The sequence below is a fragment of the Leguminivora glycinivorella genome, chromosome 17 (genome assembly GCF_023078275.1).
Source record: "Leguminivora glycinivorella isolate SPB_JAAS2020 chromosome 17, LegGlyc_1.1, whole genome shotgun sequence".
Taxonomy (NCBI): domain Eukaryota; kingdom Metazoa; phylum Arthropoda; class Insecta; order Lepidoptera; family Tortricidae; genus Leguminivora; species Leguminivora glycinivorella.
The window spans coordinates 21,195,500-21,221,121 of record NC_062987.1 but is presented as its reverse complement, the minus strand read 5'-3'; the positions used below and the strand labels follow the sequence as shown (position 1 = coordinate 21,221,121).

Sequence of the window (25,622 nt, the reverse complement as noted above, 5' to 3'; positions counted from 1 at the left end):
AGCTTACCGTGGGACTCGGTCAATCTGTATAAGAATGTCCTGTAATATTTATTTATTTATTGTCATAAAAGTAATTGCTTAATATTAAAAAAATCCTTCATTGAATAAAAACAGTGCTCATGCAAACACATTCGCACTTCGCCAAGTTACAGTTTGTTTGCAGTTATCCTCTAAAAATACAGAATAACCGAAACAACCATGGCCTATCGATTGGTTCCACTCTTTACAGATTTCACGGACTATTGCAGTGAACTGTACCGAATACCCAACGGGTACAGTTTAAACTTGACATTGAAACGCATTGTTTTTGTGAACTGTGTCACAGGTTGTTAAAGGGTCACATTCCTGCGTAGGTCTACATTAGTTGAAGTTGATTTTAGTTACGGACCAATTGAAGGAGAACATAGGAAGACATAGAAGAAGGAGGGCATTAAGGCGATTGGTAACTAATTTCATCGTCGCAACAAAATAGAGGTAACAAGATATTTAGATAAGTACTTGTTAGGTTAATCATCTCGACTAAACGTTCAACTAGTTTTGCATCTTTATAATACACCCTGTTTTTATTGAATTCCGTTAACTTTAAGGGAAGATTCTTTAGTTCAAATATAATCAATTTCTCTAAGAAACTAGCCTCTTAACCCTTACGGTTATCGAATTATTAAAAAAAAACACTGAACACGTGTGTGGCATCCCTTATCACTTCCTAATGTCAATTGTTTTGACGTGTGCCGTTAAACACTTGACAAAGACTTTAATGTTATGATTAAGGTCCTCTCACACTAATTAACCAATTTACATATATGGAAACGAAAAAAATATTTCTTTAGAATTGAACAAAAAGCGATATACAGGATGGTTCCTGATGATGAACCTAACTGCGTGTCGAATTTAACGGAAAACAAATAAAACACGGTGTATAGGTATGTCTTCACAATTACATGTGTGTGAAGACGCTTTTTAAACGAGTTAAACGAGTCGAGATGCTTAATATTTGAGGGTAGATTGTTATACATGCGCACACCTTCAAAAGTAATCATTGATTTAATCAATTAAATGTTTTTTTTTATTATTATTATAAATGGGCTTACTCTTGACCACAGACTAGCCAAAGACAAAGACGTGGCCTACGATGGAGTGAGCTCGCCCAGAAGATGCCTGTTCACTCTTGATTTGAAGGTCACTCTTGATTAAGCATCTTTTGCACTTTGGCCTTAGCGTCTGTTGCAGACGATTTATGGTGTAATATTCGAGGAGCACCTTTTCTGATGACTTATTAGACCGATGCGAGACCGACATAGTCTACCGCAGGACTGACAAGAGAAGTTTGCGGAAATCAGCGCTGAAACAACTTGGCGTCGCTTCTGTCTCTTATCAGCGAGTGCAGCAAACCAACTCATCGTAAATTTTGCGACCCTCCACAACGCAATGGCGCCACTCCGTGCGTTGTTCTGCAACCTTCTCCCAGCCCAGAGGCATTAATAACAGCGTTACTTACTGTTGCAGTAGCATATCAAATGTCCAAATATAAAATCAATTTCATAATACTCGAAAATTCGTTTGCGGGCATTTTCGCGAGAGGAATCACCAAAAATGTTTTAAGGTAGGTAAATTTTATGTATTTCCTGCTCAGAATCACGAGCCCTTTCGATCTAGGACAAAAAACAAGATACAAAAAAATGGTCCCAAAATGTTCAATTATTTTGCCTCCTTTGGCCAGAATGGCCAAACTGTTTGAAATAATTTTTAAGAAAAAAAAACCGTCGCCTTTCGGGTTCTGGTGAAAGCTACTTGCGAATGTTGGATTATGTAGAAATGTGTAAGTATTTTTTTAAACTGCTTTTAATGCTTTAATTATTAGATGGCAACACAAATGAATATAAGTATAACGTTAAGGTTTGAGGAGTTTCCTCAATTCCTCATGAATCCTATTATATTATAAGAAATCGAAGCTTGACAAACTTTGACTTCAAAACTTATGCTTAACAAACATAACTAAATAAATGTCACTGTTCTGAACTTAAATGCATGCTTTTCTTACAAAAATACCAAAGTCACTATGAGTGTGCCGTTCAGGTTTGAGGAGTTTGGTTCTGGCCATCATCAGCAGTTCCACTGCACCAAATGTCACTGTTCTGGACGAAAGTGCATGCTGTTCTTATAAAAATACCACAGTCACTATAAGCGTGCCGTTCAGATTTGAGGAGTTCGGTTCTGACCATCATCAGAAATTCCACTGCACCAAATGTCACTGTTCTGGACGAAAGTGCATGCTGTTCTTATAAAAATGGCAAAGTCACTATAAGCGTGCCGTTCAGATTTGAGGAGTTTGGTTCTGGCCATCATCAGCAGTTCCACTGCACCAAATGTCACTGTTCTGGATGAAAGTGCATGCTGTTCTTATAAAAATACCAAAGTCACTATAAGCGTGCCGTTCAGATTTGAGGAGTTCGGTTCTGACCATCATCAGAAATTCCACTGCACCAAATGTCACTGTTCTGGACGAAAGTGCATGCTGTTCGTATAAAAATACCAAAGTCACTATAAGCGTGCCGTTCAGATTTGAAGAGTTCCGTTCTGGCCATCATCAGCAGTTCCACTGCACCAAATGTCACTGTTCCGTACCTAAATGCATGCTGTTCCTTTAAAAACACAAAAATAACCATATGTATGCCTTTCAGATTTGAGGAGTTCCCTCGATTTCTCCAGGATCCCATCATCAGAACTGGGTTCTGAGAAAAATGGGACCAATCTGTATGCATATACATTCAATCAAAAAAAAATTTCAAAATCGGTCCAGTAACGACGGAGATATCGAGGAACAAACATAAAAAAAAAAAAAAAAAATAATAAAAAAAACATACAGACGACTTGATAACCGTCCTTCTTGAGATATGAGGCGACGGTTAAAAATAGTAACAAAGTGGAAAAATCAAATTTAGGACGCTTTTTTCCGCCTGTAGGATGGAAAGGGCTCGTGATTCTGAGTAGGAAAAACATTAAAAACTATATTAGAAAAAAAAAGCGCTGGTGGCCTAGCGGTAAGAGCGTGCGACTTTCAATCCGGAGGTCGCGGGTTCGATCCCCGGCTCGTACCAATGAGTTTTTCAGGACTTATGTGCGAAATGTCATTTGATATTTGCCAGTCGCTTTTCGGTGAAGGGAAACATCGTGAGGAAACCGGACTAATCCCAATAAGGCCTAGTTACCCTTCGGGTTGGAAGGTCAGACGGCAGTCGCTTTCGTAAAACTAGTGCCTACGCCAAATCTTGGGATTAGTTGTCAAAGCGGACCCCAGGCTCCCATGAGCAGTGGCAAATGCCGGGATAACGCAAGGAGGATGATGATTAGAAAAAAAAAAGTTTTTGAATCTTTTTTCGCGAAAATCCCCTTGCCACTCGAAGAGTGGACGCAGAATTGCCGACTATGTTAACTGGTGGAGATGGTCGATAGTCCAAAACAGCCAATCATAGAAATACAACATAGTCTACTATTTAATATTATAAATAGGAAAGTGTGTGTCTGTTTGTTTGTCCGTCTTTCACGGCAAAACGGAGCGACGAATTGACGTGATTTTAGTTGAAGGGATGGCGAGTGACAGAGGCTAATTTTTGTCTCTTTCTAACGCGAACGAAGCCGCCGGCAAACGCTAGTCTCTCTTAAATCTAAGGTAAGTACTAAGCACAGTCAAATATATCGATCAGTCAGTCCATCAAATATATCGGAGCGACCAAGCTGCTCAAAATTTCTGAACACACACACAATAAACATGAAAATTAAACATGCCAATAGAGGTTGTTCAGATATTTTTACTCTGATAGCGCGTTTTTACATTATCCGATCCGATATTGGATGTAAGATCGATATCCCATATTTATAGCTAAGCTACAACTTTGATTTTTGCCTTTAAAATCCTTCGTATATCCGATATCGGATCGGATAATGTGAAAACGCACATATATGACGACCGGACTGGCCTAGCGTGTAGTGACCCTGCCTGCTAAGCCGCGGTCCCGGGTTCGAATCCCGGTAAGGGCATTTATTTGTGTGATGAGCACAGTTGATCCTGAGTCATGGATGTTTTCTATGTACCTCTATATAAGTATATGTATATTATATATATCGTTGTCTGAGAACCCACAACACAAACCTTCTTGAGCGTACCGTGGGACTCGGTCAATCTGTGTAAGAACGTCCTATAATATTTATTTATTTATATGTGATGACGAGTGTAATATGACTAATGATCCTACTTATGATGATGATACTTATGATTGTCCTACTACTAATGATGATGATCAAGAAATTGTAGGGTCAAGAGAAATATAGTTTACAGTGCCAACCTTATAGGCATTCCTTGCTAATGTTCTTTTTGCCTAGATGTTTTTTGCCCATCTAACCTTACACTACAGTTATTCTTGCTATAAGATAACAGTACCTAGTACCTATCTTAGGTATGTACAGTAGGTATAGGTAAGTAATACAAAACCATTTTGCATTCTCACTTCGATCCACCATAACAAAATTACTATCAAATCTAAACCAGGTCCAACTAACGAGATTTTCTTCCAAAATAAGTACCTATCTCAACTCTACCATCAAATATACACTTTATAGAGGAACTTTTTAGGTATATTTTTAAGTACCTACATATAATGTTTCTATACAGAGTGGAAATCGAATACGGGCGAATCTCTAAACGGTGGTCAGTATAGGATATAAAATATGTACTAAAAGATAATCTTTGTATCTGGAAGGGCCCAGCAGGACGAGTTTTGTACATAGATTTTAGTTTAAGTTTAAATATTTTAAGTAGCAGGTAAATATTACTTATGATTGGTTTTTATAAGGAAATATAATTGTATTGTATTGAGACATCTACTTTTTATGCAATTTATTAGATAACTTTAAGTTAAGAATTAAAAATAAAATTTTAACCATACAAAATAATTTGGCCCGTAATGTGATGCAAACAATCATTGACAGTTACTTTTGAAAGCTCATATCACGTACCTATTTAATTTAATGTCATCAATTGTCATTGCAACTATGTTGACAGTAGAAAGGTACATTGCTAGTTAAAAAAACATTCAAAAAAATAATTCATCATCCTACTTGCGTTATTCCGGCATTTTCCACGGCTCATGGGAGCCTGGGGTCCGCTTTGACAACTAATCCCAAGATTTGGCTTAGGCACTAGTTTTTACGAAAGCGACTGCCATCTGACCTTCCAACCCAAAGGGTAAACTAGATCTTATTGGAATTATTCCGGTTTCCTCACGATGTTTTCCTTCACCGAAAAGAATGACATTGACATTTCGCACATAAATTCCGATAAACTCATTGGTGCAAGCCGGGGTTCGAACCCGCGACCTCCGGAATGAAAGTCGCACGTACTTACGGCGAGGCTAATTCTAAAAATTAATTATGAGGTGAAAATTAAGATTAACTGAAAACACCTTTTAATTTAAGTTAACACAAATTAATTCTACGTCTGGTTTAATTTATCGCCCGTTAAAGATTTACACACTGTATAACTAATACCATTTTAATACGTACTACAGAATGAGTAGGCAGTAACGGTAAATTTTAGCACAAAAACCATGTCAATGGTCCGTTTCGTCTGGCCATTATCACCCGAGTTAACAACCTTAAAGTTAAAAATTTAAGATTGTATATTGGTTGGCAAGGATTTGTCACGCTTAAAAATAATGTGACTAAAGTGATCGCATTGTTGGTTCTAATTGATTTTCACGTGTATATATCGAGTACTACTAGCAGTACAGTTGAGTTCATATGCGTACATTTTTTCACCTTATTGCTACGAGTTAAGGTCAAGAAATGTACAGATTTTTTTTTTAACTTGACTGTACAGTCAAGGCAATACAGGCTGAAATGAAAAAGGACCGTTAAAACTTTGCATTCTGACTTTTGAGGTCATCATCATCCTCCTTGCGTTATCCCGGCATTTGCCACGGCTAGGGCCTGGGGTCCGCTTTGACAACTAATCCCAAGATTTGGCGTAGGCACTAGTTTTACGAGAGCGACTGCCATCTGACCTTCCACCCGAAGAAGTAACTAAACCTTATTGGAATTAGTCCGGTTTCCTCACGATGTTGTCCTTCATCGAAAAGGCGACTGGCAAATATCTAATGACATTTCACAATGAAAAACTCATTGGTGCGAGCCGGGGTTCGAACCCGCGACCTCCGGAACGAAAATCGCACGTACTTACCACACGGCTACCAGCGCTTCTGACTTTTGAGGTCATAATGAACAAGATTTATTATGGGACCAATGCTGAACTCACAAAAAAAATTTGCTATTCCGGATACCTACATTTCGACTGCCATAATGCCGCTCATTTCTATGGGACAGCCAATTTTTTTTTCGCGATTTCAGCATTGCTCCCATAATAAAAGTTGTTCATTATGTCCCCAAAAGTTACTATGCAAAGTTTGAACGGTCTTTTTTATTTCATCCTGTATGACGACAAAGTATCAAAAATGTTTATATACGACTTTATTAACTCCCGACGCAAAAACGAAGGGGTGTTATAAGTTTGACGTATCTCTGTCTGTCTGTTTGTCTGTCTGTATGTCTGTCTGTGGCATCGTAGCTCCCGAACGGATGAACCGATTTAGGTTTAGTTTTTTTGTCTGAAAGCTGAGTTAGTCTGGAGTGTTCTTAGCCATGTTTCATGAAAATCGGTCTACTATGTCGCAGTCGGGGGTTTTTTCAAAAATGTTTTTATTGCTTACACTTGCTTACACTTTAAGGTTGGGGATACATATTTTTGGCACTTTGTACCTATATTTAATACTGACTGTACAACACTAAAGAGCAACAATCCATTTTGAACTATGTTCGATTCAAATAAACTTGATTTTGTATTGACTTGAAATATACAGTTGTGTTAATGATAGTTCTTGATTTTACGACATGACGTATAAAATGTAAATACCAATATAAAAAGTGGTATGACAAATTGTTCGTCTATTAGCATACTTGTAGTTTATTGAATAAGTAATTAATATTTATTTACCGGGAGAAAACTTGATTTAGGCGCGTCTAAAAAAAACATGAAAGAGAAAATTACTGCATAACAGACACCACTGGATACATTAAACAATTGGTAATATTTTATAGAATTGCATTGTTTTAGTTTTTACGTAGGTAGTATTAAATATTTATGTTATCAATTCTTAATAAAATAAGCTAGGTACTTTTATAGCACAGGCAAAGCCTGGGTCCCACCATTTCTGGTATCATCATCCTCCTTGCGTTATCCCGGCATTTGCCACGGCTTATGGGAGCCTGGGGTCCGCTTTGACAACTAATCCCAAGATTTGGCGTAGGCACTAGTTTTTACGAAAGCGACTGCCATCTGACCTTCCAACCCGAAGGGTATCTTATCTTATCTTATCTTAAATCTGCGGGGGCCCTTACGGATACACTTCGACCCATCGGGATCTTTTGTGCAATTACCCCCTACGATCCTAAGATCCTTCAGCTATTCAGGAGCTTCTCGACCATCTCCACGTATCGGATGATGAGGCTCATGGGTAGCTCTCTGAAGTCCTTCGGTGCCAGGTAGCCTGCTCCAAAGTTCTTCATTCTTTGTCTGGCGAGGGCGTGACATTCACACATTAAATGTCTGACGGTCTCTTCCTCTTCGCCACACATGCGACAATCAGTGTTGTCGGCGTGTCCCATCTTGGCCAAAATTCCTTTGACCCCGTAATGGCCTGTGAACACCCCCGTTATAATTTGGAGTTGTCTTTTGCCTAGCTTCCCTAGCTTTTTGCTCCATCCAGAGTCTACCCTCTGCATAAAGAGCTTTGAATGCTTCAGACCAACCAGGGCATCCCACTCTTTTTGGTGACTAGCCTTTGTTTGGTCTTTCATAGCCATTCTGATGGTTCCTTGTGAAAGGCCCACATAAGGTTCCGGACCTATGAAGTTGTCTTCAGATCCGGCCTTGGCAAGTTCATCAGCGTTTTCATTGCCAATGAAGCCTTCGTGCCCCGGTATCCATACCAGTTGCACCTTGTTTTGCCTTCCAAGCTTGTTAAGAGCTTGGATGCCGTTTAATACCAGTCTAGAGGTAACTCTGGGCGATGTGAAGGCTTTGAGTGCCGCTTGACTGTCGCTGAGTATATAGATAGTCTTACCTTGGATTTGTCTAACTATATTCTCATGTACACAGGCAATTATTGCATATGTCTCGGCTTGGAAGACCGTGGCATAATTGCCCATGCTGATACTACCACTGTAGTCATTTGCATAAATGCCTGCGCCCGTACCAGATGCCATCTTGGACCCGTCTGTATACCAGATGATGGTGTTGTCATCAGGGGTGGGTGTCTCCAGACCCTCCTTCCATTCGGCTCTAGTATGGACTTTGGTTTTGAAGTTTTTGTGGAAGATGAATTTCGGTTGCATTTTGTCGCAGCCCATACTCATCAGCCTTCCCATAGAATTGTTGTATTCCATGCTTGTGTGTTTAGTCTTCGGCATGCTATCGCTCCAGAGGCCTGTTAAAGCCAGCCGGTGTAGCGATTTCAGTGCCTCAGACTGTATCACTAGATGTAGCGGCGGGAGATCCAATAGTACCTCCAATGCTGCTGTTGGCGTCGTTCTGAACGCACCCGTTATAGCCATGCATGCTGTCCTTTGTACCTTCATGAGGACATCCTTGCATGTGCTCAGTAATGTCCTTGGCCACCAGGCCAGGCTTCCGTACAGGATTATAGGTCTCACCATCATGGTGTAGATCCACCTTAGTACCTTTGGGTTTAAACCCCATGTTTTGCCGTAAGCTGACCTACACATTCCAAACACTCTAAGTGCCTTGGCTGTGGTCAGTTCGACGTGTCTTTTCCAGTTCAGTTCTTTGTCTAGTGTTACCCCTAGATATTTCACTTCATTGGAAAGTTCAAGTACCCTTCCATAGAGCCTTAGTTGCTCCATGCCAGTAAGGGCCCTTTTCCTGGTAAACGGTACTACCACTGTTTTGCCTGGATTGATGGAGAGTTGTTGGTGGTTACACCACCACTTGCCTCAGTGCTGTATTCATGATTTCTGACACCGTTCCCGGGAATTTCCCGTTTATGAGTATCACTAAATCATCTGCATAACCCACTGTATATACTGGGCCCTTATTTAGTTCTTCCAAAAGTGAGTTCACTACCAGGCTCCATAGAGTCGGAGAGAGAACCCCACCTTGTGGACAACCTTTTGTTGCTGTGGCTAGTAATTCTTCCCCCATGAGGGAGGACTTAATTAGCCGGCTGTTCAACATATTACCTATCCAGCGGCAGATGGTAGGTTCTATGCCATGTTTGAGTGCAGCATTATTGATTGCACCATATGTGGTGCGATCAAAGGCACCTTCGACATCCAGAAATGCAGCAAGACATAGTTCTTTGTTTTCTATGGCCTGCTCCGCTCTAGTTGTCACCAGGTGTAGTGCTGTCTCCGTGGACTTGCCCGGCTGGTATGCACATTGCAAGCGGTGTAGTGGATGTCTCTTGAGCGGACCATCCCTGATGTGTCTGTCCACCAGTTTCTCCAAAGTTTTAAGGAGAAATGATGATAGACTTATGGGCCTATATGATTTGGCTTCTGTGTAATCCTCTTTGCCTGGTTTGGGCAAGTATGTTACCTTTACTAACCTCCATGCACGTGGTACATGTCCGAAGGCAATACACGCTTTGTACAGTCTACTCAAGTGGGGTATAAGTACGTTAGCGCCTTCTCGTAGTAGTATGGGGTAGATTCCATCTGGCCCCGGGGCTTTATATGGCTGAAATGTCGATAATGCCCATTGTATTTTGTTGTGGTCTACTACCTTTTTCGACGTGTCCCAATTATGCCTGGCCGTGCGAGTGCACTGTTCCGTAACACTAATTGGTTCATCGTCTGGTACACTCTGATTTATTATCGAGCCTGGAAAATGTGTGGCACACATCACCTTGAGGGTCTCTAGCCCCGTTTCAGTCATTCCACCATCACTCCTTCTAATAGAGGTGAGTGGGACTGACTTCGTTGTGGCTAGTGCCTTCGTGAGTCTCATGCCTTCCGGAATGGAACCGATTTGATCGCAGTGGTTTTTCCACGCTTTCCTTTTCGCTTTCCTCACTGCCTTGCTATATTCTGTGAGTTTTCGCGCGTAGAGCTCAAAATCATTACTTCTTTTGGCATCGTTGAAGACAGCCCTAGTTTCTTTCCTGAGTTTTGCTATCTCCGGATTCCACCAGGGTACCTTCTTCGCCAGGATTTTCTTTTCCGGGCAGTTATTTGTCCAAGCCGTATGGACGGCTTGCCCTATTTTGTCAGCTTCAAGTTCTATGTCAATAATAGAGTTTAGCTTACCATTGGGGTTTCCCAGGTCCGCCTTAAGGTCATCCTTGAACGATAACCAGTTGGTATTCCTGGGATTCCGTTTTAGTATAACTTCTACTTTGATTTTAGTGGTATACCTAAAGCATATATATCTATGGTCCGATAAAGAAATCTCCCCAGAGACATGCCATGAACTAACTTTATTACTTGCGTTGTTGGACGCTAGCGTTATATCAATGACCTCACCTCGCCTAGCATTGACGAATGTCGGCTCATTGCCTTTATTTAAGAGTTGTAGTGAAGAGCTTACCAGGAATTCCAGTACCTTCTCTCCTCTTCTGTTGACATCCGAGCTTCCCCAGATGACGTGGTGTGCGTTCGCATCGCAGCCGATGATCAGTTCAGTGTTCGCCCGGCTGCCGTAGTCAGCAAGATCCCGCAGTTGTGTGGTGATGGGATCCGCCGCCTCGTAGGGAAGGTAGGCTGATGAGATGACTAGTGCCTTACCCCCCCCTTTATTCAGGATCTTGACCGTGGTCAGATCCCTGGAACAGAAAGCATTTAGAAGCATAGCATCAATGCCGGTTTTAACATAAATACATGTCCTCATATTACTCTCGGGGCAGATATACAGTATCGTCCCGCCAGTACCATTTAAGCCTCTTATCTCTCCCTTGTAAATGTATGGTTCTTGAATAAGAGCAATGTCGAACTTGTCGCTTTTTAGCTGCCTAGCCAGAAGGGCAGTGGCGGCCTTATTGTGTTGTAAGTTTATTTGTACACACCTTAGCCCCTCCATTACGGCGGTTAGTGTTTGGCGGTGCTGAGATCAGCGGCCGCCTCCTGGACCGTGTTGTCGCAGGACATGGGCGAAGTGGTGCCCTCCAGGTAGAGTTCCTCCAGACCGCGCAGGTCCTCCGAGCCCGCCACCGATAGGATCGGTGACGACTCTCGGGTCCAGCGCAGCCCGGCGAAACTCTCCCCGACTAGCACCACTTCCCCGCCTCTGACCGGTCCCGAGCCACCTCCGCAGGAGCGCCAGGCGGCGCGTCCCGCTCCGGGGCCTCCCCGTCGCCGCCCCCGCGGCGCCCGCAGCCTCATCGGCCACCGAGTCCCCCTCCCCCCGTCCGCGCCGGGCTCCACCCCAGCCTCTTCATGCTCACGCTCCTTCCCCGTCTCCAGGAGCTTGAAGTGGCTGGTGTCGAGCCCCGAGTGAAGAACGTAGCCGGCCTCCCTGATGACGTCAGCTGACACCTGGTCCATCAGAACGATGCGCCTGGTGTTCAGCTCCGACATCACGGTGTCGACCACCTTCCACTCGTCGGTGCGGAGTTTAGGGTTGCGCCTCTGCATCACCCGCAGAGCCAGCGACACGTCCTGGCTGCCATCGATCGCCGTACGCCAGGCCATCTTGACCGGCTTCGGCAGATCTTTAGCAGCCACGACTTTCAGGCGCCGCCCGCCGATCTCTCCTCTTCCGATCACCGAGCGGAGCCATCCCACTGCGTCGCTTCCTCCGCAGGTGATGTGAAGCGCACCCCCGTGACAGCACCTAGTGTGATGTCGGGCATAGGATCGGCCGCCTCGTCCAAAGCTACGAGCAGGACGCTCACTATGGCCGACCTATGCTCCAACATCACCTTTTCCCCAGGAAAGGCCACTGGGACGATAGCCATCTTCTCGCTCGCCGCTACCTCAGCAAACGTCCCCCCCACCCTCGTTCGCTTGTGGTCGCCAGCGAGCAGAGAAGAGTCGCCACTGGCCCCCAGTGACCTCTTGTTAGGCTGCCTCCCCGCCCCACTAGTGGAGGGTCCGGCCCCCACTTGCGCGTCCCTATTCTCCCGCGCCTTCGCACGCCTCTTCTGCCTCCTGGTTGGGGCTACTCCTCCACCCGACTGCGCATCCGCACCCTGGGGTGCAGTAGCGTCGTCTATGGCGCCCGGAGCCGCCCCACCAGAATTTGGAAGCGGTGCGTCCCTCCCGCAGTTGGCCGTTGCTCCGCGGCCAATCCCCCCAGCACCAGCGCTAGTCGGCTCCCCGAGGGGTGCTTGCTTTGCGCCCCCACTCTTCAACCCTAAGGGAAGAGACGGGTTGGTGCTGTTGGGATGGCCAGCTCCGCCGTGGCCCCTACGCTTCGCCCCCGTCCTTGCGGACGTCCACGTGTTGCCGCTGCCAACGCTCGTGGATCTGTCACAGACAGCCCCACTATTCGCTGGTGCAGCAACCTTTGCGCTATGCGCCTTCGCCTCATCCCGTACGGGTACGGCGTCCCCTCCCCCCGTCGTTATAGGTACATTAGTATCCATACAAACATTGAAAAATTTCAGCAAACTGGCTCCCCACCCACCACGGAGCCACACATTTGGAATGCATTGAAGCATTAGGGCTACCAAGTCTGCTATAGTAATCCAGGATGCGTTGTCTGTGAATCCGCACGGTGCCAAAACCCTGGTCAGCTCCTCAGCCGACGCAGTGAATCGTGCTCCGCCGATTACAGACCCCTACACCCCAGAGAACTAACCTTGTGGCCATCTGACTGGACACGGCAGCCGATTGATCCTAGCTGGCTAGACTAAGACCGCCCGTGTGAGATGAATATGGAGCCAAAGGAGCTTCGCCTAACAGGGATAACGACCGCAGACCCCTGCTTCGCCTAGACTCCCAGGATCTCCTTCTCCACCCGTACGGGTCCCCGCGCACGGCACAAACACGCGGGTGGCATTCTACCGCCTCCCATCCTTCTTTGTGGATGGGAAGCCCGCTGCGACATGCCACGTCATCGCCTACGGCTGATTATACGGGATATGGATCGTTGTTTGCCATCATCACCCCACCCCTACAGACTCGTCCTCATGAAGAAGTCAAGCCTATAGCGATGTCGCCATGCTGGCAAACATTGCGACCCATCTGAGGGATATGGATAGGTTGGGATTACACTAAGGGTGTTTTACAATGGTTCACTCACTTGGCCCAGTTGGAGATGCAGTCATCCGGATGACAACACCTACTTCCGGTCCTTGTGTCCGCTCCCTTGCAAAACTCGCCCTACGATGGTTCAACTGGTTGTTTCCGTTCTTACCTGTTTCTACGGTAGAACCAGGCAGTTAACAGGCAGTAACCTCGGGAAGGAGCACAACCAGTTTTGCCTCGGGGATCTCTGCAACCTGTGCTACTCCCGAGACCATCCACCATGCCAGCTACCGGACAGGTAGCTGACATAGAGACAGACCCACCGCAAGAAGCGACCGGTCGCAAATTATCACTTGCACATGGACCCGCCTCCGCCCAAAGGGTAACTAGACCTTATTGGAATGAGTCCAGTTTCCTCACGATCTTTTCCTTCACCGAAAAGCGACTTGCAAATATCAAACGACATTTCGCACGTAAGTTCCGAAAAACTCATTGGTGTGAGCCTGGATTCGAACCCGCGACCTCCGGAACGAAAGTCACACGCACTTACCGCTAGGTTACCAGTATTTCTGGTATATTAGGCTAATATTATTAGTCCACGATCTGTCACATCGTAGATAATGGTCTGCCATGGCAGCACACTAATATCAGACATATTAACTTACGAGAAATGGGCCCCTGACTGAAAATATATGGCTACGGCCATGTTGCGGTATTTCATTAGAACTATTTTTAACTGACTGTCTGTCTGTCTGTCTGTCTGTTTGTCTGTCTGTCTGTGTGTGTGTCTATCTGTGGCATCGTAGCTCCCGAACGGATGAACCGATTTCGATTTAGTTTTTTTTGTTTGAAAGCTGAGTTAGTCGGGAGTGTTCTTAGCCATGTTTTATGAAAATCGGTCTACTATGTCGCGGTCGGGGGTTTTTCAAAATTTTAATTTTGTGGTTAGGTTATTCTTCATACTATACGAACTGAATTGTCACTCCATACATCATAATAACAGCGCCCTCTTGACAATAATGATATATCTCTGGTGGTGCCGTAGCCGAATGGCATTTCCGCGACGTGAAACGAAAGGTAGTCTGGCTCTGTCGTGCCAATACGTACGAGCGATAGAGACAGATATCTACGAGAGTTCCGTTTTTGAGCGTTTGTGCCATTCAGCTACGTACCCTGACTTTAAGCAGATAATATACCTATAGAATAGAATAGAATAGAATAGAATAGAATAGAACAGAATAGAATAGAATAGAATAGAATAGAATAGAATAGAATAGAACAGAATAGAACAGAACAGAACAGAACAGAACAGAACAGAACAGAACAGAACAGAACAGAACAGAACAGAACAGAACAGAACAGAACAGAACAGAATAGAATAGAATAGAATAATATTTATTTGTATAACACAGGTGTTAAAACGGTCTTAATATAAGTACATGCATAGAGAGCCTCTGTGTTCTGCCTATGGGCGTACAAAATATGAATATCCTAAGCTAACTTATAACTAGATAAGGTACATATTAAATTCTTTACAAATATAAACAGATGAAGTCACGACACTAAATAAGAGAGAAGAAATAACAGAAGATATAACAATAATTCAAGAAACAAGATACAATTCAGATCAATTAAAATACTTAAAATAATACGATTAACAATTTATTTATATGTTACTAAAAAGTCGTTAATCGAATAATATATTTTACTTATTAAATAAGTTTTCAATTGCTTCTTAAACAAGTACTATACTATACAACACACTTTTGAAAAAACATCCTGTATTTCAGAACAAGGTGACCAGCATAGTTTGAAGTACCTATTTATATGTAAATATAACTAAATACCTCCTTATAAAGAGCACTCGTTAAGATAGCAAGTCTCTGATTTCCGATAAAGAGGACGCCTACGCGACCATTGCAACAGTGTTGTCACCTTATCTGCTAGTTATGAGGAAATCGTGCGAAATATGGCATTTGCGTATAAACGAAGTCCATTTTCCTCCCTGAATATACACCGTGGCCCTGAGTAATCCGACAAATTTAACCACGCATTTCTTAGGCAAAAAAAATATATATTTAAAGTCACACACAAAAAAATAAAAAAAATATGTAGTCATCTATGCCAAAAAAAAAACCGGCTAAGAGCGTGTCGGGCCACGCTCACTGTAGGGTTCCATAGTTTTCCGTATTTTTCTCAAAAACTACTGAACTTATCAAGTTCAAAACAATTTTCCTAGAAAGTCTTTATAAAGATCTACTTTTGTGATTTTTTTCATATTTTTTAAACATATGGTTCAAAAGTTAGAGGGGGGGGACGCACTTTTTTTTCCTTTAGGAGCGATTATATCCGAAAATATTAATATTATCAAAAAACGGTCATAGTAAACCCTTATTCATTTTTAATACCTATCCAACAATATATCACACGTTGGGGTTGGAATGAAAAAAAAAATCAGCCCCCACTTTACATGTAGGGGGAGTACCCTAATAAAACATTTTTTTCCATTTTTTATTTTTGCACTTTGTTGGCGTGATTGATATACACATTGGTACCAAATTTCAGCTCAGCTCAATTTCTAGTGCTAACGGTTACTGAGATTATCCGCGGACGGACGGACGGACAGACAGACATGGCGAAACTATAAGGGTTCCTAGTTGACTACGGAACCCTAAAAAACTGTTTTGATTTTTTTTTATTATTCGTTCAATTAATATCATCACTATCATCAGCCGGCCTAGCAGGGCTCGGATACCGGTTAAATTTTCAAACCCTTATCATGTACCTACTTGCGGCAAAACCTTTAAATTTCGTTTTCGCTCGAAAAACCGTTATTTTAAAACCGGTTTTTAAGGGAACGCTTTCATAAAGGTTTCGTTTGATTAACCGGTATAGAACGAAATAAACTGGTTTATTCCGCAGCATGATGGGTAATATACTGTTCTAACCAAACAAAAAAGTCGCAGCGTGAACGTACGTATTATGTAGCGCCTCTGCGTCTCGCCGCTCGTCGAATAAACCGGTTTATTTCGGTTAAAATAAAGTTCTCATAACGTTCGCGTTCTTTACAAAGTTCGGAGTAAAATCGAAATAAACCGGTTTTAATCGGTAAAAAATAAACCGGTTCCGAGACTTGCGGCCTAGCCGAAATGACAGTCCTTGACGACTCTGTAGCGCAAATACGGAAGAGCGATAGAAATACCTACAATAACGATATTATCGTAGATCTAATCGTAGATCTTAGATACCTAAGCTTTTGTGTATTTGGCTACGTATATAATTATGTACCCTCCAGCTAAAAAATATTTCCTAATAGATTTGGGAGTAAAAACTCGTTGATGTCTTTTAAAAGCAACATTGTTGTATAAACTTATTCAAGGTAGGAAGGTAAAGATGTTCGACAGGAAACACCAGTGGCCTATTTAATAATAGTTACAATTCGTCACTACTTTGAAAAAAACTTGTATCTTCGTCTGTCAATGAAAAGACAATTTTCTTAGTAAGTATGTATGGAATGCATATAGACTTACTGCGTTTTAACTTTGAGAAGCAGCGTGAGATACGAGATTTTTTAAAAGTAGTGACGAATTGTCGCCTGATAGTGTCACTTCGCCGTTCATTGGCTGTTCAACAAGGAAACATTGACGCTGAGTAACAATGTTACTTATCAACCAGTAATAGGCACAACTGTCATCAGTCTTTACGAACTGTCAGAACGATTTGCTAATATGGAATTACTATGAAATAGTCACGTCAATTCATTTACTTTATATCTTTCTCTTTGATTTATTAAAAAGAAATTACCCGTGCCCGTGTGGTGACGGGTTAAGAATTTCACCACCCCCTTTCTTCCCGTGGGTGTCGTAGAAGGTGACTGTGGGATATGGGTTAAATTGTGGCGTAGGCGAGAGGCTGGCCACCTGTCACTGCAATGTCACAGTTTCGTTTTCTTTCAACCCCTTATTTGCCAAGAGTGGCACTGAAACCTGAGTAGTTTCATGTGCTCTGCCTATCCCTTCATGGGACACAGGCGTGATTGTATGTAGGTATGTATGTAAAAAGAAATTATGTTTAAAAATAAATACTGTCCATATTTTTCTTCTTATTACATAATACACCACATGGTGCCTCATGTCGTGCACTGCATACAATATTTTAAATATAGGAAACTAGCCTATTGTATCATAACACACTATAAAATAAAATGGCCTTATAAATTACCTGCATTCTGCATTCTAGTCTACTCGCAGTAAAAGACTAATTAATACCTAGTTATATAACTATGTGAAAGTACTGAGATAAATGGAAAACAATTAAAAAGCGGAAATTATTATGACAACTATGTCAAATATGTTATAATTTATAATATGTGATTGTATTCTGTAGTTATAGATAAAGTGCTGTGTAAAATATTACCAGTTCTTGGATTTGTGAGCTGTGAAAGTGCTTTCGCAGTGAGCTGCGAAATCGCATTGAAAAATTATGATTGAATTCATTGATAAATTCGCCATGCTCTTTTGGAGCTCACTGTATGTATAATAATATCTCGTCATCGTCGAACTAGCAAATACAGTAGCTCAGTTATTAAAATCGAAACGTAGCAATAAATACTAAATATCTAGCACATAACGTCTACCACTAGGCCCATAGGATCTGCCTACTCATTGCAATATCGCATAGCTATTGCGAGGACAAAAATATTAAAACTATATTGAGACAGATTCCGATCTCACTACTTGATATGGTTTTGATACGATACGACCAATCGTAGAAGAAGCAACATAGTATATTGTGTAACCATCAAATAAAGAATGAACAGGCATCTTCTGGGCGAGCTCACTCTATCCAAATTATCATAATTTTCACTTCGCTTCCATCACAGATAAACTTAGTTGACTTAGTTGTCTTGTTTGCATATTTGTAGTAATTACCTGTTGTTTCTGTTTTTAAGAACTTATCTCATGCATGTATATTTCAGAGCTTTCTCATGTTTAACCTTAAAGTGGAAACTTAGGCTTGTGAACGACCTTTAATTTGTAAGACATGTATTATTAATGCTGTATGTTTCCCAAATCAATAAAATAAAATAAAATCGGAGACTAGCGCGTAACACACATCTTTAGTTTTCCCTTTATCACGCATCAACCAATCAGAAAAACTTATCTCAATGTCATATCAAAACCCGATTAACAACGTAACAAGTTGTTAATATAGAATCGGACCCTAGGCCCATAGAATCTGCCTACTCAACGCAATATCGCATTGCAGTAGCATGACAATAATAAAACTATATTGTTATAGCGTAATGGTTGCATAATAATATTATATTTACGCAAAGGTTGTTAAGTGTAACATAATATGAATAATAACAGATATATAGATAGAGAGTTACTGTCGAAGTAAAATGTGTATCACAGCGCACAGACTGCCATCTCTTGACACAGGCTTAGAACTTTAGAACCTCAGTTTTGACAATTTGGTTCATATTCTTAGCTTGATATGTGTTAAAATGTCAAATATTAATATTAGCGTCATCTAGCTGAGCGTACCCCATAGGTGTAATGCCATCTAGGCCGCTGTACCTTTTTCTGTATGGTAGAGGTACGTTTTTTTCTTAGATTTTATCTGTCTATACGGAGTTATATAAGTCTTTGATAATACCTATAATAATTATGTTATCTATTTAACCATGTTGCCTAAAATGATTATACGATACGATACAATTTCAGGTAGGTACATTAATATTTGTATAGTGTATTTAATTGTGGAAATATGTAAGGGGCATTCTTTTAAGATTCCTCACATCATGGATATACTCGTACTGTGTCATGGGCTATCAGAATACACCCCATGTCCCATGTATAATGGGTGAATCAACTTTTTCTTGCCAGTTATTGCCATGGTTACGGCCTCCTGAGTCACGCTGGATTTATGCAAAATTGTGTCCCTTAACTTCAAAACTGGGTAAATCCATTTTGCTATAAGGTTGATTATCTTTCAGATCATATTATGTTTTTTATATATTCAACCTTAAAGCAGAATGGATTTGAAGTTTGAAGTTAAGCGACACAATTATGCTACTTAAACTATGCAAACATGCATTTTTCTGGTGTTAACAAGCCCTTTCCTTAATTTGCCATCTACAAACATGGACTACATGCATGCTTGCATAATTTCAGTAGCATAATTTTGCATAAAACGAACGTGACTCAGGGGACCGTAATAACCATGGCAATAATAGGCAAGAAAAAATTGATTCACCCATATGACGTAGGGACGTAGCTGATTTTTTGTAGTATTCGAGTATTGAATTTTTTTCTTTGAGAAATTGTTTAGTGATGAAATTAATTTGTTGAGTTTTTTTTTACTAATATTCAGGCGGGCACTCTTTCCTTCGTCTTATCCGGAAACATTCGTTTTTGATTGATTACGACGATATCCGCTGCGCTGTGCCCTACCACACAAAGCGGAATACCTATCATTCGCTGTGCCCTACCTCCTACAAAAATGTTTCGTTCATTCCATTAGGTACCAGCCTAGCTTACCTGAATCAGCTTTGTAAGTCAATACGTTTAATTAATGAATCAGCCAGTATTTGCGTCAACCCGGAACAAGTAAGAGGGTTAATACAGACTTTCACTTTCGAATCTTTCGATATGAAACCGAGTTCCTCTCGTAATTTAAGAATGTCGATGTCAGCGTTGTCAAGAATTTGTGACTTTTTCAAGAAAAAGGTACAACATTGTCGCCTAAGCATAAGGACACTTACCGATTATTCGTATACATACGATAAGATTTCGTCTTAATGTCAAGGATTATTTATATAGGATTTACAATCTTCATTTTTAGCGCCACCTATTAAATACTATCATAACTACACTGATGATGCCTACCTAAATTTTTTTAAATGTGTATTGAAATTGATGTCATGATTTTAAAATAAAGAAATATGTCATTTGTTCTCATAAAAACGAGTGAAAATATTTGGGGAAAATATGATTTTGGCCACTTCCATGCTGCGAAACAGCGCCACCTAGTTTTAAGCCTAAAAGGCACATTTCAGGGGTACGCTTTTTTGTATGGACTTTGCCAGTCCCGTATTAAACCGTTCTTGTTAATGGTATGCGAGAATTTGGTAGGTACCTTTGGTTAAGAACGTGACATATGTTCGCTTGACGCTGAAACTTGATATTCACTATTGTTGAATGCCGGTAAGATTTCACGTTTGATTTTGACATGTAACAATAAGGAAGCAAACTGATATTCGATATTTGATCACGCTAGGCGGCGCCACTTTACATTTGCTGTCACTGTGAAATGTTATAACTACGAGTATTACTCCGTCCGTACCTACAGTAGGTAATAATAATTCAATTCATTTTCCCCTCACTAGCTCGGAAACACGTGTTTTGTCATTTAATACCAGCGGGTAAAAACGCATTTTATCCACTAGTGGGTAAAGTAATTTGACCTTGAATAAAGTCAAATTAACTGCTTTAAAATTGATAAAAGTAGGTGAATCTAGTAATAAAGATGATTTACCACCTGTGGAACTACTGGAAGCAGTGATAAACGCATTTTTTTCGTTGTAGTTTCCTCGCTATAGTGAGGGGAAAAGTTTTGTGTTGCACTCGGGTGCAAATGTATTTTACTTCTCGTGTGTTAAAAAACTCGCAAGTTCAGGATTCTATTCTCGAAACACTCGCTTCGCTCGTGGTTCAACTATAGAATCCTTTCACTTGCTCGTTTTTCAATTCCACACTCGGCGTTAAAATACAACTTTGCCCCCTTGTATAACAAATAACTATTATTTAAAGGACCAACTGAGATCATTCTTGTTAGTACGCAATTACATAATAATAAACAACTTAAATCTACTAACCATAGTTAGTATTCTACAAATCTAAATTTACTAATAATGTAATTACAAAATTAGTATAAATAAATTAATTGAAAACCATGGAAGCGAAATTAAATCAAATAGAACTAAAATAAATGTCAGTAAAATAATCATTAATTCACGTAGAATAAAATAAAATATATTAAAAAGAATAATAAGTTCCGAGGTATCAAAATAATGTAAGGTGCATGGGGGTTATTTCGGATCACAGAAATGCTCGGGTAATTTCAAAAGGGCAATCTTGATATGATGGAAATAATGGTGATTTTTATGTGACTTTCAAAATTACCCCAATGCACCCTACTTACCTAAACGTAAAGTTATTTTAAATAATTTCTCATTGAAAATTCGCAAAATAAGTTATAATTCTTATGAATTACACACACAGATATGGCTAAGTACATGAAATCCTCGTCAAAAATGAGGTTATACCGTGATTCAGCATTCCTTGCAGCAGCGGGATGACATCGCTAATGACTCTCTTCCCTTTACGATTTACGAGTCAATGACCCTTTGAAGGTTAGTTGACAACATGCCAGGGTGCGTAGCCGAATGGCACTAACGCTCACGAAACGCTCACGAAACGAAACGCTAGTAGATATCTATCTCTATCGCTCGTGCGTATTGGCGCGACAAAGCCGGACTAACTGGCGCGGCGTTTCGTTTTCGTTTGGCGTCGGAGAAATGCCGTTCGGCTACGCACGCAGGCCCCGCAGCCGAATGGCATTTCTCCGACGCGAAACGAAAACGAAACGCCGCGATAGGTACCTAATCTGGGTGCGTAGCCGAATGGCACAAACGCTCACGAAACGAAACGCTAGTAGATATCTATCCCTATCGCTCTTGCGTATTGGCGCGACAGAGCCGGACTACGTTTCGTTTTCGTTTGGCGTCGGAGAAATGCCATTCGGCTACGGGGCCTGGCTCTGTCGCGCCAATACGCAAGAGCAATAGAGATAGATATCTACTAGCGCTTCGTTTCGTGAGCGTTTGTGCCATTCGGCTACGCACCCTGGAGACAGTAAGTATAACCTAAATGGCATATGTGGTGCCATGATTACCATGTGTTGTCATAAGTAAGGTAAATATATTTGGTAGGTATATACTATATACATACGAGTCGCGATAATATAAAACATGACCGAATTGAAAAAAACTTATAAATCGACACGAGTTAAGAATTTCATTTTCGCGCGTGTATCGTACGACGTTTTTCACTACAGATGACCCTCGAAGTTTCGTCCTGACAAGAAATTAACCACTGCGCACTGGTGCGGGCAAAACGCACCATCTGTAGGTACTGAATAACTTTTCTTTATGTGGCAGTCAGCAAATGAGCAGACTGCCTTCGGTCGTGTTTTAATTTAAAGCTCGGCCACACATGCGCGTTTTGAGAGCGTAGGCGGAGCGTTAGCGGAGCGCAATGATAGCGGTGCGCCGGACGGCCGCTGACGGGAACTAACGAGCGCGGATTGCGAGCGCGCATTCCGCTTAGGGCTCTGGATATTCGTTACTACCCGCCGATCCGTGCGCCCGGCCCCTTAGCCCCGGCGGTGCTAAGCGTCCGAACTACCCGAACCCGCCGAAGTCCGTTCCCGTGTAGTGCCGTTCGCGCGTGTAGTGCCGAATCGGCGTTCGGGGCCGGACGGCCGGACGCACGGACTTCGGCACCGTTCGGGTATTGAACACACGAGGCGGCCGGCGGACCGATCGACTTATTGCCGTGCCGGTTTGTATTTAAAAAAATACTTAGGTGAAATTTAAAATTTATATTAATTTAGCGAACGAATACGAATTGGTTTTATACATACTCGTTTTATTTTGATCAATAACGTGTTACTTAACTATATTTTTTGTACTTGTTCCCGTTACGTTGTAGGCTACTCGTACAGATTAGATAATATGGAGTGATATTCAATACAAATATTACTAACGTATTCCTATTCCTATAGGTCCATTATTCGCCAGGCACACTAGTCTACTGGTTTTTTTTTTCAATAAAGTTGCTTAAGACAATTGCGAAAAGTAGAGTTTAATGGACTTTATTTGTCTCTAGGTTAACTAATAAAAGTCTAAACAGGGTATTGGTTTGTGTGAAAAATACTATATTAGTTCTATTACTTGATTGTTTTATAATGTTCATGGTGCCTTACTATAGGGACCATACCACCTAGTTATATCTATGTCTCATAGTTGTAAAATAAATAAATAAATATTGGGGACATTACACAGATCGACTTAGCCCCAAACTAAGCAAAGCTTGTACTATGGGTGCTAAGCGACGATATACATACTTAAATAGATAAATACATAACTATGGAAACGGATTAAATTGCGTATCCTGAATTTACTATTCATCCCGACGTTTCGAACACTTTACAGCGTCCGTGGTCAACGGGTGACACTCAGTTTCCACAGTTTTATTTCATAAATATCTTTCAAATTAAGGAAATGTATTTGAACTGTCGAGTTATTAGTTTTTATCTAAGAAGTTAGTAGAATTAACGTCGCATGAGAAGACAAAGGTATAATAATAATGACTTGTGGGCGGCACAATAACCAATACCCGTGGTGATTTTTACTGATAATAATGACACTCAAACCTCACACTCGGCTTCCCTTTGACATGGACAAACCTTTTGTTTGAAAAGTTCTAGATGTAGCCGCGCTGTTTTACAAATACCTAGATAAGAATGGTATTTTTTTTGTTATTTTGGAGGGAACCACTTTGAAGTGAATATGTATCCATAGTCCTGGTTCTTAACTTGAGCTAGTCGGATAGGGTGTGACAAAAAGCATGAGATTTGACATGTATATAGATAACTTACAAACACTTAACAGAAAAAAACAAAAGTACGCAGACGCCGAAATGTCAATGTTTCCCCTCTTTTCCCTCATTATATCATTATCTTCAGTTTTTTTTATATTGTCATGAAAACCGTGAAAGCTATAATCACGATATTTAGGAAAAGTATATTCTCCATAAAAAATTTCTACAATACTGTCTTTTAAGGTATATAGCTTTAACTCATCATTTTTAAATTATGCTTAAGTCCCCCGCATAATAATTGTGTTTAACTACTAGTGGGATGAGTAGGGGTAGCACTACCGACTGTTAGTAATATACTTAAAATGGAAATATTGTAGAGAATTTCATGGTACTTCTCCTAGACATATTTCTGGTACCTACTCGTAATACTTACTTATCAAAACCTTTAATAGTTTTCGTGAAAATTTTAAAACGCTAAAAATGGGATATAATAGTGGAGGGAAGAGATTGACTCCTCGGCGTGTTTCTACTTCTATTTATTCTTATGAACGTCAAAGCTATGTGCACACCACGTTTCATGCTTTCTGACATCATAATAATTTAGGCCACTGAAAACGCGTGCCCTATATAATAATACCTAAAATGTAAAACATGGAAAAAAATCGAGTAATTAAAATTTGTCCCCCATTCACAATTGCTCCGCTGTCCCTTTCTCGTTTTAGTTATTAAGGTTTTATCATTTTTGGTTCTTTAAACTGATTTTCATATTCGCTTGAACCAAGAACGCGAACGATCATCAAGCATCACTATACGTCGAGAACGGATCGGACCCGCGGGTTTTTAGAGTCCGTCGATCCGGACGCACGGACTACACGGGTACCCGGACCTTAATTACACGGTCCCTAATTACCCGTTCCAAACGGGCCAGAAATCCGGATTCGTGTAACACGGGAACGGATACCCGGCAACGGGTACACGAAACACGGACGCGACCGGGAGCCCTAATTCCGCTCCGCTATGAAACCGCTTTATGTGTGGCGGAGGTTTTATCTCCAATCGTGCCGAACTTCCTCTTTTCCACACGTGTATCGTAATGTTCTATTAATACCCACTATTGTCTAGTTTAATAGCTACGAGTATAAATCAACTTCCTTAACAGCCTACGTCTACACGAGGTATGTTCCGGCACGGAACTCGCCGTCAGCGTCAGTGTAATTACAGCGACATATCATTATCGATTATAGCAAAGACCTATATAACTTCGTAAAGACCGATAAAGTCTAAGAAAAAAACGTACCCCAAAACCATACAGAAAAAGGTACGGTGAGCTAGATGGCGATACACCTCTGGGGTACGCTCGGCTAGATGGCGCTAATATTAATATTTGACATTTTAAAACATATCAAGCTAAGGATATGGGCCAAATTGACAAAACTGAGGTTCAAAAGTTTTAAGCTTGTGTCGAGAAATGGCAGTCTATGCATTGTGATATTTGTGATTACACATTTTACTTTGACAGTCATTCTCTATAATACTCGATCGTCTTTGATTATAGTAAACGCCAATATAGTTGGAACGAATGGCGATGGTTTAGATCGTATGTTATTGCGATAAGGTGTATTAGTGTATTACTTAGTTAATTTTAAGTACTTAGACAGTTCTGCGATGGAAATATTTCAGTGAATATTGACTTTG

General features: G+C 41.3%; 1 protein-coding gene across 1 annotated transcript; it reads right to left on the bottom strand.

Annotated features, from left to right (window-relative positions):
* Positions 1-5,408: 5,408 nt before the first annotated feature.
* On the bottom strand, positions 5,409-11,274 carry LOC125235143. Its single transcript, XM_048141592.1, has 3 exons — positions 11,133-11,274; positions 9,854-10,892; positions 5,409-5,414 (listed from the first exon to the last, which is right to left on the bottom strand). The coding sequence occupies exons 1-3, from the start codon at positions 11,144-11,146 to the stop codon at positions 5,409-5,411; spliced, it is 1,059 nt and encodes a 352-aa protein (XP_047997549.1). The 5' UTR covers positions 11,147-11,274.
* Positions 11,275-25,622: the final 14,348 nt, after the last annotated feature.